A 14,088-nucleotide genomic window follows, 5' to 3' on the forward strand; every position below is an offset into this window, starting at 1 on the left:
GTGTGCTGTTTTAGGGTAGAGAGGGCTTTAGGAGGATGAAATGAAACAGGGACGAGAGCAGGAACACAAGCACAGGCATGGAGAGGACCCTTTAAACAAAAATCACTGGTAATGGGACTGTGTCACTGTAGGATCGTGATTAGAACCTTCAGTGTGCAGTCAAGACTCAGGCTGGGAGAAGCTCCACAAGCAAAGCCCACCTGTCACGATGTTTGGATGGAAGCCCCCTTAAATGAGAGGTGCCCATGGTGATGAGCATCATTTGTCTGTATTATAGTCCCCAACAGATAACAGTAACAGTCATTTTCCTCATCCATCACACGTTTGGGGAGCAGCTACTATGTGCCTGACATGCCTTGAGCTTATGAGAGAGGAAGGTACAATTCCTGCCCACAAAGACTTTAGCCTCTGGAGAGACGGCTGTATGTACACATTATTCACATAGGTGGCCTGGGACGGGTGTACTAGAGTCAACAGGGTGGTGCGAAAACTATAGAAACATTAAAGCCTTGAGCATGGCCCTTAGAGCAAGACACACCTGTGTGAATCCTGAGTCTGCAACAAACCTCTCTGAGCCTCAGTTTCTTCACCTGTAAAAATGATCACTTTTAACGTGAACCTTTTAAGAGGATGAGTTCTGACTAAAAGATTTCTCTCTGAGTTTTAAGCTGTAGGGTTGCAAAATATCCCCAGCATGAATCCCTTATATTTGAAAGTATACAAAAGTTTTGGGAATACATAGGTTTGTAACTGCCATTTTTTAAAACTGGGTCTAGAGTATTCTCTTTGCCATAAAAAGGCTTGTTTGTATTCTGTAGGAAACATAGTCATTCATTAATAAATTCTTTCCAAGCCAATTTCAAAAAATAACTAAAATGCATAAAGAGAATGATTTTAGTGGAATGGAGGCAGAAACACCAGCCCAGATGTGATGTTTTCTTTTTTATCTTAAGAACATAAATGTGCTGTTGATAAGGACTCTTTGAGGGAAGTTAATGCTTCGTGTGTATATGTGTGTATTCTTAAATATATTTAGAAGACTATTTAGTTATTGATCTTTGCCAATTTTACCTCAGGGATTCAAGGAGTTGTGGAAGCCTATCAGAGCTGCCTTCCCAAACTCCAGCTCTACGGCCCTACCAACATCGCTCCCATCATCCAGAAGGTGGCCAAGTCAGCATCAGAGGAGACCAACACCAAGGAGGCGTCGGTAAGGAGAGGGGTGGTCTGCCTGCTAGTGCGTACCTACCCTTCCTCCCCTGGATACTGGCCATAGCACCCGCCCCACTCTGACAAAGAATCTGCATTTTTACCTGCATAAGTTTGAATAAATGATTTAACCTTCCCTCCCCAGTCCTCAGTCTCCTCATCTGAAAAATGGGGATAATCATGCCCGCCTCTGCTGGATTAACATGAGGTTTAGGGATGACACAACTCCAATGTCTTCAACATTACCTGAACACAGCAGGCACTGAACAAGGAAAGACTCTATAGTCTCTGGAGTGTAAGTCCATGTCACAATGCTCAACTTACCTTCAGTTCCTGGGAAGGAAAAAAAAGAAAAAACTAAGCTTAACTTCCAGGGTATCCAGACTACAGATGGAAGTGAAATAAAATGATGGGTTATTCTTCTACCTAGTAATCAAGTGAAGTAACACACAACATCATGGGGAAGATTTGTTTGAGGTCCTGTTGGTGGTTTTCTTAAGAAAAATGCAAACCAAAGCTGAAAGGCCAGAGTTTGGTTTTTTCCCTAATATGTGGTGTGCATGCTAAGTCACTTCAGTTGTGTCTGACTCTTTGTGACCTCATGAACTGTACCCTGCCAGACTCTGTGTGTCCATGGGATTCTCCAGGCAAGAATATTGGAATGGGTTGCCATGCCCTTCTCCAAGGGATCTTCCCGACCCAGGGATCAAATTTGTGTCTCTTACATCTCCTGCACAAGCAGGCGGGTTCTTTAACACTAGCACTACCTGGGAAGCACCACCCAATTACATTAGAGTTACATATATTACCATAATATAATAATTTTTCTATGTATCTTTTTTCAATACCATCATTATGTGCCTCTTGAGAAACCTGTATGCAGGTCAGGAAGCAACAGTTAGAACTGGACATGGAACAACAGACTGGTTCCAAAGAGGGAAAGGAGTACGTTAAGGCTGTATATTGTCACCCTGCTTATTTAACTTATATGCAGAGTATATCATGAGAAACGCTGGGCTGGAAGAAGCACAAGCTGGAATCAAGATTGCCGGGAGAAATATCAATAACCTCAAATACGCAGATGACACCACCCTTATGGCAGAAAGTAAAGACGAACTAAAGAGCTTCTTGATGAAAGTGAAAGAGGAGAGTGAAAAAGTTGGCTTAAAGCTCAACATTCAGAGAACTAAGATCATGACATCCGGTCCCATCACTTCATGACAAATAGATGGGGAAACAATGGAAAGAGTGTGTCAGACTTCATTTTTCTGAGCTCCAAAATCACTGCAGATGGTGACTGAAGCCATGAAATTAAAAGACGCTTACTCATTGGAAGGAAAGTTATGACCAACCTAGACAGCATATTAAAAAGCAGAGACATTACTTTGCCAACAAAGGTCTGTCTAGTCAAGGCTATGGTTTTTCCAGTGGTCATGTATGGATGTGAGAGTTGGACTAGAAAGAAAGCTGAGCACTGAAGAATTGATGCTTTTGAACTGTGGTGTTGGAGAAGACTCTTGAGAGTCCCTTGTACTGCAAGGAGATCCAACCAGTCCATCCTAGAGGAGATCAGTCCTGGGTGTTCATTGGTGGGACTGATGTTGAAGCAGAAACTCCAATACTTTGGCCACCTGATATGAAGAGCTGACTCATTTGAAAAGACCCTGATGCTGGGAAAGATTGAGGACAGGAGGAGAAGGGGATAACATCACCGACTCGATGGACGTTGGTTTGGGTGGACCCCGGGATTTGGTGATGGACAGGGAGGCCTGGCGTGCTGTGGTTCATGAGGTCACAAAGAGTCGAACACAACTGAGCAACTGAACTGAACTGAACTGAAATGTTTTTCAGATTTAGCAGAATATTAATGATGTCTGAAATTTTCTTTAAGACTTTATCCTGGATTCCACAACACTAGATTTGCATAAAGAACATGATATACTGCTGTCTCACCTTCTTATGTGAGCCCATCTTTCCCCCATGCTCTCTGCCTGTGTTCTCAGCATCCCTCATGTTACGATGGGCTGGACATATTCCCATCTCACAGTGGTGTCTGCTCTGTGCACTGCAGCACACACCTCCCAACTATCCAGGAACAGTGACCTCATACTTGCATTCCCTTTCTTTCCTTATCATCTACTCCTCTTTCTACTGAAGACTCATTCCTATTAACAAATAAAACATGTTGTAATTTCTCTTGCTTAAGTTCAAAGCTCTCCCTTGACACCACTCTACCCTTTAGCTACTGTCCCTTATTTTACTCTTTTTGAGCAAAATTCACTGAAAGAACTGCCCATACTCACCATCTCTATCTCTCTTTCCACTGGTGCCTCTACCCATATCATCCAAACTTTGCTCCTGACACCACTCTGAAGACCACACTTGTCAAAGTCAATAGCAGCTCCATCTTACCAAACTCAAGAGGCCTTGGAGAAATTCTGAATCCTCACAGATGCAAGGTTTAGGGATAGGGTTGGACAAGATCAGTATTTCATTTATTTTAACCCCTTTTAAATTACCAGAACCTCAAGTTCTTCAAATAATATCTTGCTTAGAAACCAAACATATAGATTTTAAGAAAACAGACTGTTCTGACTGAATCTGGGCTAAGGGGTGGGGCCCACACTTAAGGGGCTTTATCCTTAAGAGGATCCAAGGCATCCCTAGGGCTCCATAGAGCCCAGTTTGAGAACTGAGTTATCTCAGCCTCTCTAGGGTACCAACACTCACAGGAGTAAAGAGAATCTGACATAGGTGTGCATTCTGGATTAACAGAAACCAGAATGAGGTTTTGGGCATCACTTACTCCTCCAGGGTCAGGTGGGGCTGCTCTGAAAGGACAGATCAGAAAACAGTACTGAAAGGATCTAATCCATATCTCATTCTTATATGCCAGGAACACTGATGCTTTCCCCCAGAGTTTCTGTTATCTTATTAACAGAGTGTGGTCCAGGGCCCCTTTGTTAGCACTGATTGCTAAGTGTCCTAACCTTGAACCTTGTAGGCAAGTGGTGTCAGGAAGTCTGTGGCTATAGAATTTTTTCCCCAGTTTTATGAAACTCTTCTGGAAAGAAAAAATTCCCTCATTATTTAAACAGGACCTCAAGTACATTCAGACTATAATGTTTCACCCATGAGCATTTTCCTAGCCTGACTTTGGAAGCAAGTGTTACTGCAAGCTTTATCGGAAATTTCCATCAGGGTTTCGATCCAGCAGTCTGCAGCCTATTACCTTTAGCTAGATTAAACCTGGAAGGATCAGGTCTAGAATCTTGACAGTCTCTTCAGACCAGAACTTCTTAACCCTTTTTGATCCATGGACACCATTAGCAGCTGGTAAAGCCCATGGACCCCCTCCTCAGAATGGCCTTTAAATGCACAGAATAAAACAAATGTTATAAAGTAAACCAATTATGTTGAAAAGCATTTAGCTAAATATTTTTAAACGTGACATAGAAGCATCATAAATATAGCAATAAATTTAAATTGTGAGAATTAGTGCCTGGCCTAATAATTCTGTTATTTCTAAGTAATGTTGAATGTAAATGATACACAGTTTTACGACAGGAACATATTATGTGATTTCTATTGGTGACTCAGTACAAGTACAGTTAAAACCAATTTTATTTGTTGATTATACTCAGAATTGAAAAATGATACATTTTTAGTTAAAGGTAAGTGAAAACACAACTTTAATTTACCCCAACTGTGCAGATGGCCTGAAATTATTTCAGTTCAACAGTCTGCAAGCCCAGGGTAAGAATCCCTGCTCTACCTCTTGAACCTCCCTCCCATCTCCCTCACCATCCCACCTCTCTAGGTTGTTACATATGCATACCTATGGCTGCTTCGTCCTGATGTTTGGCAGAAACAAACAAACAAACAAATCTGTAAAGCAATTATCCTTCAATTAAAAAAATAAATTAAAAAAAACGAAATCAAGGCAAATGAGAGAGAAGTAAAGAATGAATAGGCTCCAGTTTCCAGTCTTTTGGACTCTGTGGGAGAGGGAGAGGGTGGGATGATTTGGGAGAATGGCATTAAAACATGCGTAATATCATATATGAAACGAATTGCCAGTCCAGGTTTGATGCATGATACTGGATGCTTGGGGCTGGTGCACTGAGACGACCCAGAGGGATGGTACGGGGAGGGAGGAGGGAGGAGGGTTCAGGATGGAGAACACATGTATACCTGTGGTGGATTCATGTTGATGTATGGCAAAACCAATACAATATTATAAAGTAATTAACCTCCAATTAAAATAAATAAATTTATATTTTAAAAAAGAATGAATAAAAATTACTGGAAAGAAAAAAAGAATCCCTGCTCTAAATGAAAAGCCAGCAACATTCTGCAACCTGTTTCTCAGTTAGTGAATAATGGCTTCTACAGTTTTAAATGGTTGAAAAAAAATCAAAAGGAGAATCATATTTCATGGCACACAAAAGTTATATGACATTCAAACTTGTGTCCCTCAATAAAGTTTTATTGGAACACAGCCATGCACATTCCTATTAAGTAATATTTATGGCTATTTTCATTCTAACAGGCAGAGTTAGGTCATTGCCACAGACACCATTATGGCCCACATAGCCTAAAGTATTTATCATAGCCCCTTTACAGAAAATACTTTCCCAACACCCTATCTAGACAATGACAACTCTAAATTCCTCGATATGGTGGTGTGATTGTCAGGCTGTTTGCTCCTGGAGGTGTTTTAGGGGACAGGTAGGGGAGATCCATGCCCTGAACCATGAAGATCAGACCAGACAGGAGTTAGGGGAGGGCGAGGAGTGAATGGTGGGGGTGCAGAAGTGTGATTCACTCACAAGGCCACCTGCTCAGGAATCAGGAGGAGGCTCCAACCAGATTTGGTACCTGTTATAACCTCCAAGGCACACCCTGCAAAGAGTCATTTATGACTCTGGTATTTCCTGCATCACATCCATCCGTCCCTAAACCACCAAGTTGCCTCCTTTGGCTTCTCCCTGCACCTCCGTAGCTCCTCCATCACTTTCTCTGATTAAAACCTTCCTCCAAACTCCCAGGCCACTTTCTCTGTGAATGTATAAGACTCCAAAAGCATAGATATGGATGAAAATTGATAATTCAAATGAATTTAAAAATTGTTCAGTTAGAACTAGGGGTGGGTAATTAGCAGACATGGAACAGAATTTGCCTCTATATTAAACTGTATGAAAAGCTTTAAGGACATGTGTCTGTCTTCATCATAGTATGAATTTCTCTTCTCTCCAGTTGTATTTTGACTGGGTTGTTTTGTTTAAAATATTTTTTTCAGGCTCACAGAGAAAAATGAGAACTCTTTAGCACTACCAGCCCTATATGCAAACTTTTAAGTGTGATTCTCAAAAACAGATGTGTTCAACATGTGATTTTCTATCTAGCCTTTCTCCTTTGAAATGTGGCAACTTGGAGTGGTTTCACCATCCCACATTTATTCCCTGTAGATGAGCATATTGCAAAGTTTACATTAAAAGTTCTTTAGAGTTTGGTGTGAGCAGCATCTCAGTAACCTCATTCCCGAATCCCTTCTCATCCAAGATGCTGTCATGATGCCTCTAATAATTAAGGACAGTGAGGTCCTCCCTGAACTTTCCCTCTTCAGACCCCATAGCCCTTCCCTAGCCCTCCCTGTACTGATGAGTATGGAGCCTCCTGTCCAGTCTCCGTCTCAGATGAGACTCCTACAAGCCTGTTCAGCCATAATTTAGAGTAGGAAGAGCCTTCTGCATCCTTGGAGAAGGGCAGCCACCTGCAGGCCACTCACCAGTCCAGGGCACACGATCTAAAGAAGGAGAGCCCACAATCCTCACTTCTCCTAGGGCTTTAGTGCAGTGCCATCCTCTGACTTCCCTGGTGGCTCAGACGGTAAAGTGTCTGCCTACAGTGCAGGAGATCCGAGTTCAATCCCTGGGTCGGGAAAGTCCCCTGGAGAAGGGAATGGCAACCCACTTCAGTATTCTTGTTTGGGGCTTCCCTGGTGGCTCAGATGGTAAAGCGTCTGCCTATAGTGTGGGAGACCTGGGTTCCATCCCTGGGTTGGGAAGATCCCCGGGAGAATGAAATGGCAACCCACTCCAATATTCTTGCCTGGAAAATTCCATGGACTGAGGAGCCAGGTAGGCTACAGTCCATGGGGTCAGAAAGAGTCAGACACAACTGAGTGACTTAATGTTCATGTTCATCCTCTAGAAATAGAGTGGGAGGTGTGCAGAAATTTTTAATTCTCCAGTAGTCACAGTTTAAAGCTGCAGAGAAACAGGAAAATTCATTTTAATAACATTTTATTTAACCCAGCATAACTAAAACCATCATCTTAAGAGTTACTCCATATAAAAATTATTAATAAAGTATTTTAAGTTATTTTTTGTACTGTAAGTGTGTACTTTATCCTTATATCATCTCAATTTGGATGCTAAATATCATCAAAAATACTTGATCCTTATATAGATTCAATAAATTGATAATTGAGAAAGTAGATTCACATATTTTTAAATTTATTTTTTAATTGAAGGATAATTGCTTTACAGAATTTTGTTGTTTTCTGTCAGACATCAACAAGAATCAGCCACAGGTATACATATATCTCCTAGATTCACATATTTATAGTTGTGCAAATATACTTAAAAGATTTCCAGTAAATCAATCAAGTATCCATTTTTTAAGTTAAATTTAAATTTATTTGAATGAGGTAAAATGTAAAATTCTGTTTCTCCATTGCTTTCACGGCATTTCAAGGCCTCAGTAGTCACATGGAGCTGGTGGCTAAATTAGGCAGCTCCACTTTAGATTTGCAAATCTCCAAGCTGAAGAGGATGCTATGAATGATCCAGGTCCACCACTCACGTGAGAGATGAAAAGGGTGAGACCCAGAGGATTCAGGGGGAAATTCCCACCATTTCAGAGAACGAGGCTTTGAAACCAGCCCCTGACTCCTCTACTATTCTGTCTATACCCTGTGCTTTATAAACATCACTAAGGTGATTATTTGGATTTGGATTATTTGGATTACTTGCAGTTACTGAGCCGGCCTTTAAGTTCCATTCATCCTAAGTCTTTGGTGTTTAGGGCTGTAAACTCAGGCATTCAGGAAAAGTTTGTCATCACTTTTGCTGTGGTCAGTGTGCACTGGAGCCACCTGAGTGTGTAACTGGCTTTGTCCTTGTCTCCCCCACCTCTCTGTCCCCATTGTCTCCTGATGTCTGACCTCTGGCAGCAATACTTCATCCTGCTGATCCTGACTGACGGGGTCATCACAGACATGGCCGACACGCGGGAGGCCATCGTCCATGCCTCCCACCTCCCCATGTCAGTCATCATCGTGGGAGTAGGCAACGCAGACTTCAGCGACATGCAGATGCTGGATGGTGATGATGGAATTCTGAGATCACCCAAGGGAGAGCCTGTCCTCCGTGACATCGTCCAGTTCGTGCCCTTCAGGAACTTCAAACACGTATGCATATTTTGGGGGCTTACCTTGGGAAAGCAGAAACCCCCCATTTTTCCACCAGTGCTGGTAGTGAAGCAATGCCAGCCATACCTGCCTGGGCCAGGCCACACCTGCCTGGGCCAGGCCACCTCCCAGTTAGGACATGAAAGCTTGACTCATTGGAGAAAGAAGTATGCCCTGAGTTATGGATGAGGAGTCATGCTAACTATGTAGCCAAACTTTCATTGGAACTTGGCCTCATCTACATAATTTAGGGTCTTCAGTGTACCCAAGGCTGGCATATACAGTTGGACAGATTGTTTCCTGCTCAAGAGAAGTAGAAAGAGGAGCTATAGTTTCCTGCATGGCTGAAGTAGAAAGTGGAGCTGAAATGCAGCCTCAGTTCTCCTTGTCAAGCCACGTGCCCTGGCAGAGGCCTGTGTTTGCCTCGGCAAAGTATGTTTACAAAATGATAGAATCCTAAATCCTCTATAAATATATAGTAAGCATCATCAAAGATTTATTTGGTTCAGTAATGAAAGAACCAGCAGGATGATAAAGTTAGTTTAAAGGATAATATTAAACAGTTGATTGTGATCAGTAGGGGAAAATGCTGGAATCAGTTTGGCAAGGTAGACTCAAAACTGGTTTATGACCAACGGGTTAAAAAAGAAATTTTTTTCTCTGACATACACGAAGTTTCCCTCTGGGTTGGTGGTGGCCCTAAAGAGCCCTGTTGTGTTATAGAGTCCCCTGTGTTCTTTCATTCCACGCCCATTGTGAAAGCTGCCACAAGTGTGGGCAGTAAGCCTGGGGGAAGGTACCTCTGTTACTGTAGCCTACCTTCAACTTGCCCAAGGGGAGGTTCCAAGCCCCCAAGGTGTCTGCCCAGGACAGCAAGGAGGGGCATCTTTGTCAAATCGGGGTGTGCTGGAGCTGAAGCCCCTACGGTTGTGTCCATCAATGAAGCTAGTTGCTAGGGTAATGCCCAAGGTGGGAGAGGGTGTTCTTCCAGACTGTAATGTCCTGCCCCATCTTGACAGCTGACACAATTACCACAGGAGTGACCACCACCCACAATTTTGCCTGAGTGATGAGGGGTTCAAGAGTTTCCCCAAACCACCCTCTCCCTACCCGCTGCAAACACACATACACACATATGCCTCTTTGCCATGTAAGGCTGCAGCCTTCGCTCCAACCCCTGCTCTGCCTCACACACTTACAGACTGCTGGCTGCGTGCTTACACTGGTACCACAGTGAGATGAGGAGCCAGGGGCCCAACCTCCTCCGGGAATTTACTGGAGAATTGCCCAGTTGGAACACAGGTGTCCACCTAAGTGATCTGTGGGTGGTTGAGGAGGGCTACCCCATCACTACAAAACTTTAGAGACGTGGCCAGAATTGCGACATGAAGAAGGCAGACCTTGGTGGGGTGGCGGGAGGGGACGAGGGACACCTGCAATAATGAAGTGCCTAATGGGGCCAGGAAGGGGGTGGGCTGGCTGTCCCTCTGCCCCAGGGTTCTAACTTCCTGTGGACCACAGAGCAGAGCAACAGGAGCTCAATACCCACCTCATCTTCCTGAATTTCAAGTTAGATTCTGAGAACCATTTCATTATCCAAACTAATCTACTCTGAATTCAATAAACCATAAATAAAGCACAAGATGAGGTGCTGATATCATTTCATACAGCCAGGAACCTGTGAACTGCCTCTCGTTTTCTGCTCTGCAAAGTAACCCAGACCTTCAGACAGGCAGAGGCTGTGGGCTGTGTGACTCAAGGCAATTTACTTAACCTCTCTGTGTCACAGACTTTCATTTGTAAAATGGGGTAAAAGACACACAGTTTGGAAGATTAGAAGAAGGGCCTATATAAAGCTCAGCCCAGTGCCTGGTGCATGTAGGTGGTTAATAAATGCAGCTGTTATTACTGTTGTTGCCAGCTACTTTCGTATTTTTTTCCTTTTCCCAACCTGAGGACCTCCAAGCAGTCTTTGCTCACCAGAACCACCAGTACAGGTGTGCAAAGGGCAGGAGAATCATTGGGAGCTGTGCCATCCAACACAGTAGCAACAGGCCACATGTGGTTATTTAAATTTAAATTCATTAAAATTAAAAAGTTGGTTTTTTAGTCACACTAGCCATATCACAGGGGCTCAGAGACACCATGTGTCTGGTGACTACCACATTGGACAGCATAGATACAGAATACTTTTATCACCCAAGCAAGTTCTATTTGACGCACTGGTCAGGAATATTTTTGGCTTAACATAACAACAAACCCATATCACAGTGGATCACATGAGTTATTCTTAACCACGGATGATTTTTCTCCCCATAAAAATTTGGCAATGGCTAGAAACATTTTTGATGGCTACTTGCATCCAGTAGGTAGAGGCCAGAGAGACTTGTAAGCATTCTATGATACAGAGGAATAGTCCCCACATGAAGAATAATCAAACATATCTAGTATAGTAAAATAGAAATTGTGTCAAAATTGATTATGTAAGTACAAATATACTTTTCTTTTCTCATGTAGCTAAATGTTAGGGGCTAGTGGCTACTGGCTAGTTTTTTCAATGATTCAATAGTGTCAGTACCACTTAGAGATTCTTTTTGCTATTCCCTCATAATGATAAAATGGTTGCCAAAGCTCTAGAAATCACATTCTAGTTCAAGATAAAAAGGAAGGGGAAAGAGATATAGAACTGATGATGTCTGTTGAAGAGCTTTCCAAGAAACAGCCCCCAGGAAACTTCACTTGGGTCTCAAATAGTGAAATTGGGTCATATGGCATCCCTACATGCCAGGAAAACTGGGAAATCAAGTCTTTATCTTTCTAACATTTGTGTGAGCAACAACCAGAGAGAAAAGGGAGAAAAGGACTCTTGTGTTTTCCCCAGTGTACAAGCTGGCCATGATCTAACACACTTGAGCAGTTATTTATAAAATAAAAGAGTATTAATGGATGCCAATGGCCAACATACTGACATCTTCAAAATGTGAGCAGTCACTTTAGAAGCACAATATTTTCAGATTGTTTTTGAAATTTTTAAGATCTCTTGCATTTTGAACCACCCAGAATATTTGAGGTAGAATGAATTCCTATTCTCTGCTTTCCTGTCTCAAAACATCAGGGCTCAGCAAAGTCGAATGGCTGAGTGACAAGGAAGGCAAGAGCTAGAAACCTTGTCACCTGGCGTTTAGGCCAGCCCTCTTTCCTTCAGGATTTTTCCTGAGGGACCTCAAACATTGCACTCTGCCTCAAGTTCTCAACCTCTGCAGTAACTGCTAACAGTGAGATTCAGGCAATCTTACTTGCCCAGGGGCTGGGCAGTTAATAGTGAGTGCCAGGGTCAGAGGTCAAGCCCAGCTCTGCTTGAATCCAGAGTCCATGCAAAATGTCAGCCTCCACCTTCCTCTGCCCCAAGGCTTAGAGTCTATGATGCTGATAGAAGAAAGGCTATATAAACTAGCTCAGTATTCAGTATATTCCATCGCTCAGCCACAAGTTCATTTTCCAGGTAAATGCACAGCCAATCCTGCATCCCTAATACACACTTCCTTCAGAGCCCCATCAGATGACTCACTATCCCTAGAACAATCAAACGCCAGTCCTCTCCTTCTCCCTGTTTCAAAACATACCCAACGTAAACGCTATCTCTTGTTGGAAGCCTGCTGTGATCTCCTAGATGACTTACGCTCTTGATTTTCTGTGCTCTGGTCACAGTGTTTGTGACTCCCTAGGGCAGTGCTTCTCAAATTTCAATATGCATAGGAGTCACCTAGGCATTGACTTAAAACACAGATTATGATTCATTAGCTCTGGGATGGGTTTAAGGATCCTAGTTTCTAATAAGTTCACTTGTGATGTGATCTGCTGCTGTGTGGTGTGGATCGTGTTCTGCCTCATGGGAGGGTTCATTTCGGCCTCACCAGGCTCCCCTTACACAACTGTGTGCGTGTGTGTGTGTGGATGGGTGTGTGATAGTCGCTCAGTTGTGTCTGACTCTTTGTTACCCCATGGACTGTAACCTACCAGACTCCTCTGTCTATGGAATTCTCCAAGCAAGAATACTGGAGTGGGTTGCTATTTCCTCCTCCAGAGGATCTTCCCAAACCCAGGGATCAAACCTGCATCTTCTACATTGTTATCAGATTCTTTAACATCTAAGCCACCAAAGAGGGAGAAGGCAACGGCAACCCACTCTAGTACTCTTGGCTAGAGAATCCCATGGATGGAGGAGCCTGGTGGGCTACAGTCCATGGGGGTCACGAAGAGTCAGACACGACTGTCTCAACTTAGCAGCAGCAGCAAGCCACCAAGGAAACCTTTCACATGACTGTAACTTCCCTAATGGCAAGAATCACAGACACTATCAACACTCCCAGAGTGCCTGGAACATAAATAGGTGTCTGGATTTGAATGTAATTCAAACACAAAACTGCAAGGCAGTTCTTCCTATCATCCAATGTTCACCCATCCTCAGATGTGAATAGTTCTATATTTTGAGACAGATATGAAAAAAAAAAACATAGTTATGAAATTAAAAGCTCACTTTCCAACAATCTGATAACTCTTGCTTGGAGTAGATGCTGACAAGTACAGAATGAATGATGAATAAATGAATAAGTGAATGAACCTGCTGTTCAGAGCAGGATTCAAGTGTTTAGGCTGATCTGGGTCAGATTAGTTCAACCAGGTGCCAGAGTCATGCTGATTTCTTCTTCCCTGCAGGCATCTCCAGCTGCCCTAGCAAAGAGCGTGTTGGCTGAAGTCCCAAACCAAGTCGTGGACTATTACAATGGCAAAGGGATTAAGCCAAAATGTTCATCAGAAATGTATGAATCTTCCCGGACACTGGCTCCATGAACTGTACACACTTTTACTGAGTTCTCAGATACTATTCCTGCTAATATATAATACTTCTATTACTCCTGTACTTAAAAAGACACACAAATACACATTTAAAAATAGCACGTTTGGTGATTTTTAACTAACTGACAATTTTTTTTGCATGTGTAGCCCTGAGGCCTGGATCCATTAATCCCTTGTATTGTTAAAGACTTTTTACAAAGAAACACAGATAATTATAACTTACTCTTTACATTACAGCATGTTGCCTTGAAATAAAGTTATCTGTATCTGTTTTTTATACAGGTTTGTTGAAATTTTGCTAAATTTCTTATTATCTTTACACTGTAAAGCATTTTGAAACATTTCTTGAATGTTGATAGCCAAAACATATTTGGTTTTATCTGCTACAGGATGAGAGACTTTTTAAAATGGCAGATGCATGGACTGTATTTTGCATGTTTAAAATAAAAAAAAAAAAATACCTTTTTTGCAGTTGTCATCTATAATTCCTCCCTGCTGGGAATGGTGTCTCCCCTGAAGAAGAGGTTTATCCAGCTAGAGGTGAT

General features: G+C 42.5%; 1 protein-coding gene across 1 annotated transcript in view; it reads left to right on the forward strand.

The window, feature by feature from the left end:
• CPNE4 (copine 4) overlaps nucleotides 1-13,624 on the forward strand; it is a 498,848-nt gene extending 485,224 nt beyond the window's left edge. The window contains exons 13-15 of the mRNA XM_052637922.1: nucleotides 1,077-1,210; nucleotides 8,450-8,686; nucleotides 13,403-13,624. Coding sequence (XP_052493882.1) covers nucleotides 1,077-1,210; nucleotides 8,450-8,686; nucleotides 13,403-13,537 — 506 coding nt within the window. The 3' untranslated portion in view covers nucleotides 13,538-13,624. The remainder of the gene's footprint in view (nucleotides 1-1,076; nucleotides 1,211-8,449; nucleotides 8,687-13,402) is intronic.
• The last annotated feature ends 464 nt before the right edge of the window (nucleotides 13,625-14,088 follow it).

Source organism: Budorcas taxicolor, chromosome 1 (assembly GCF_023091745.1).
Source record: "Budorcas taxicolor isolate Tak-1 chromosome 1, Takin1.1, whole genome shotgun sequence".
NCBI lineage: Eukaryota > Metazoa > Chordata > Mammalia > Artiodactyla > Bovidae > Budorcas > Budorcas taxicolor.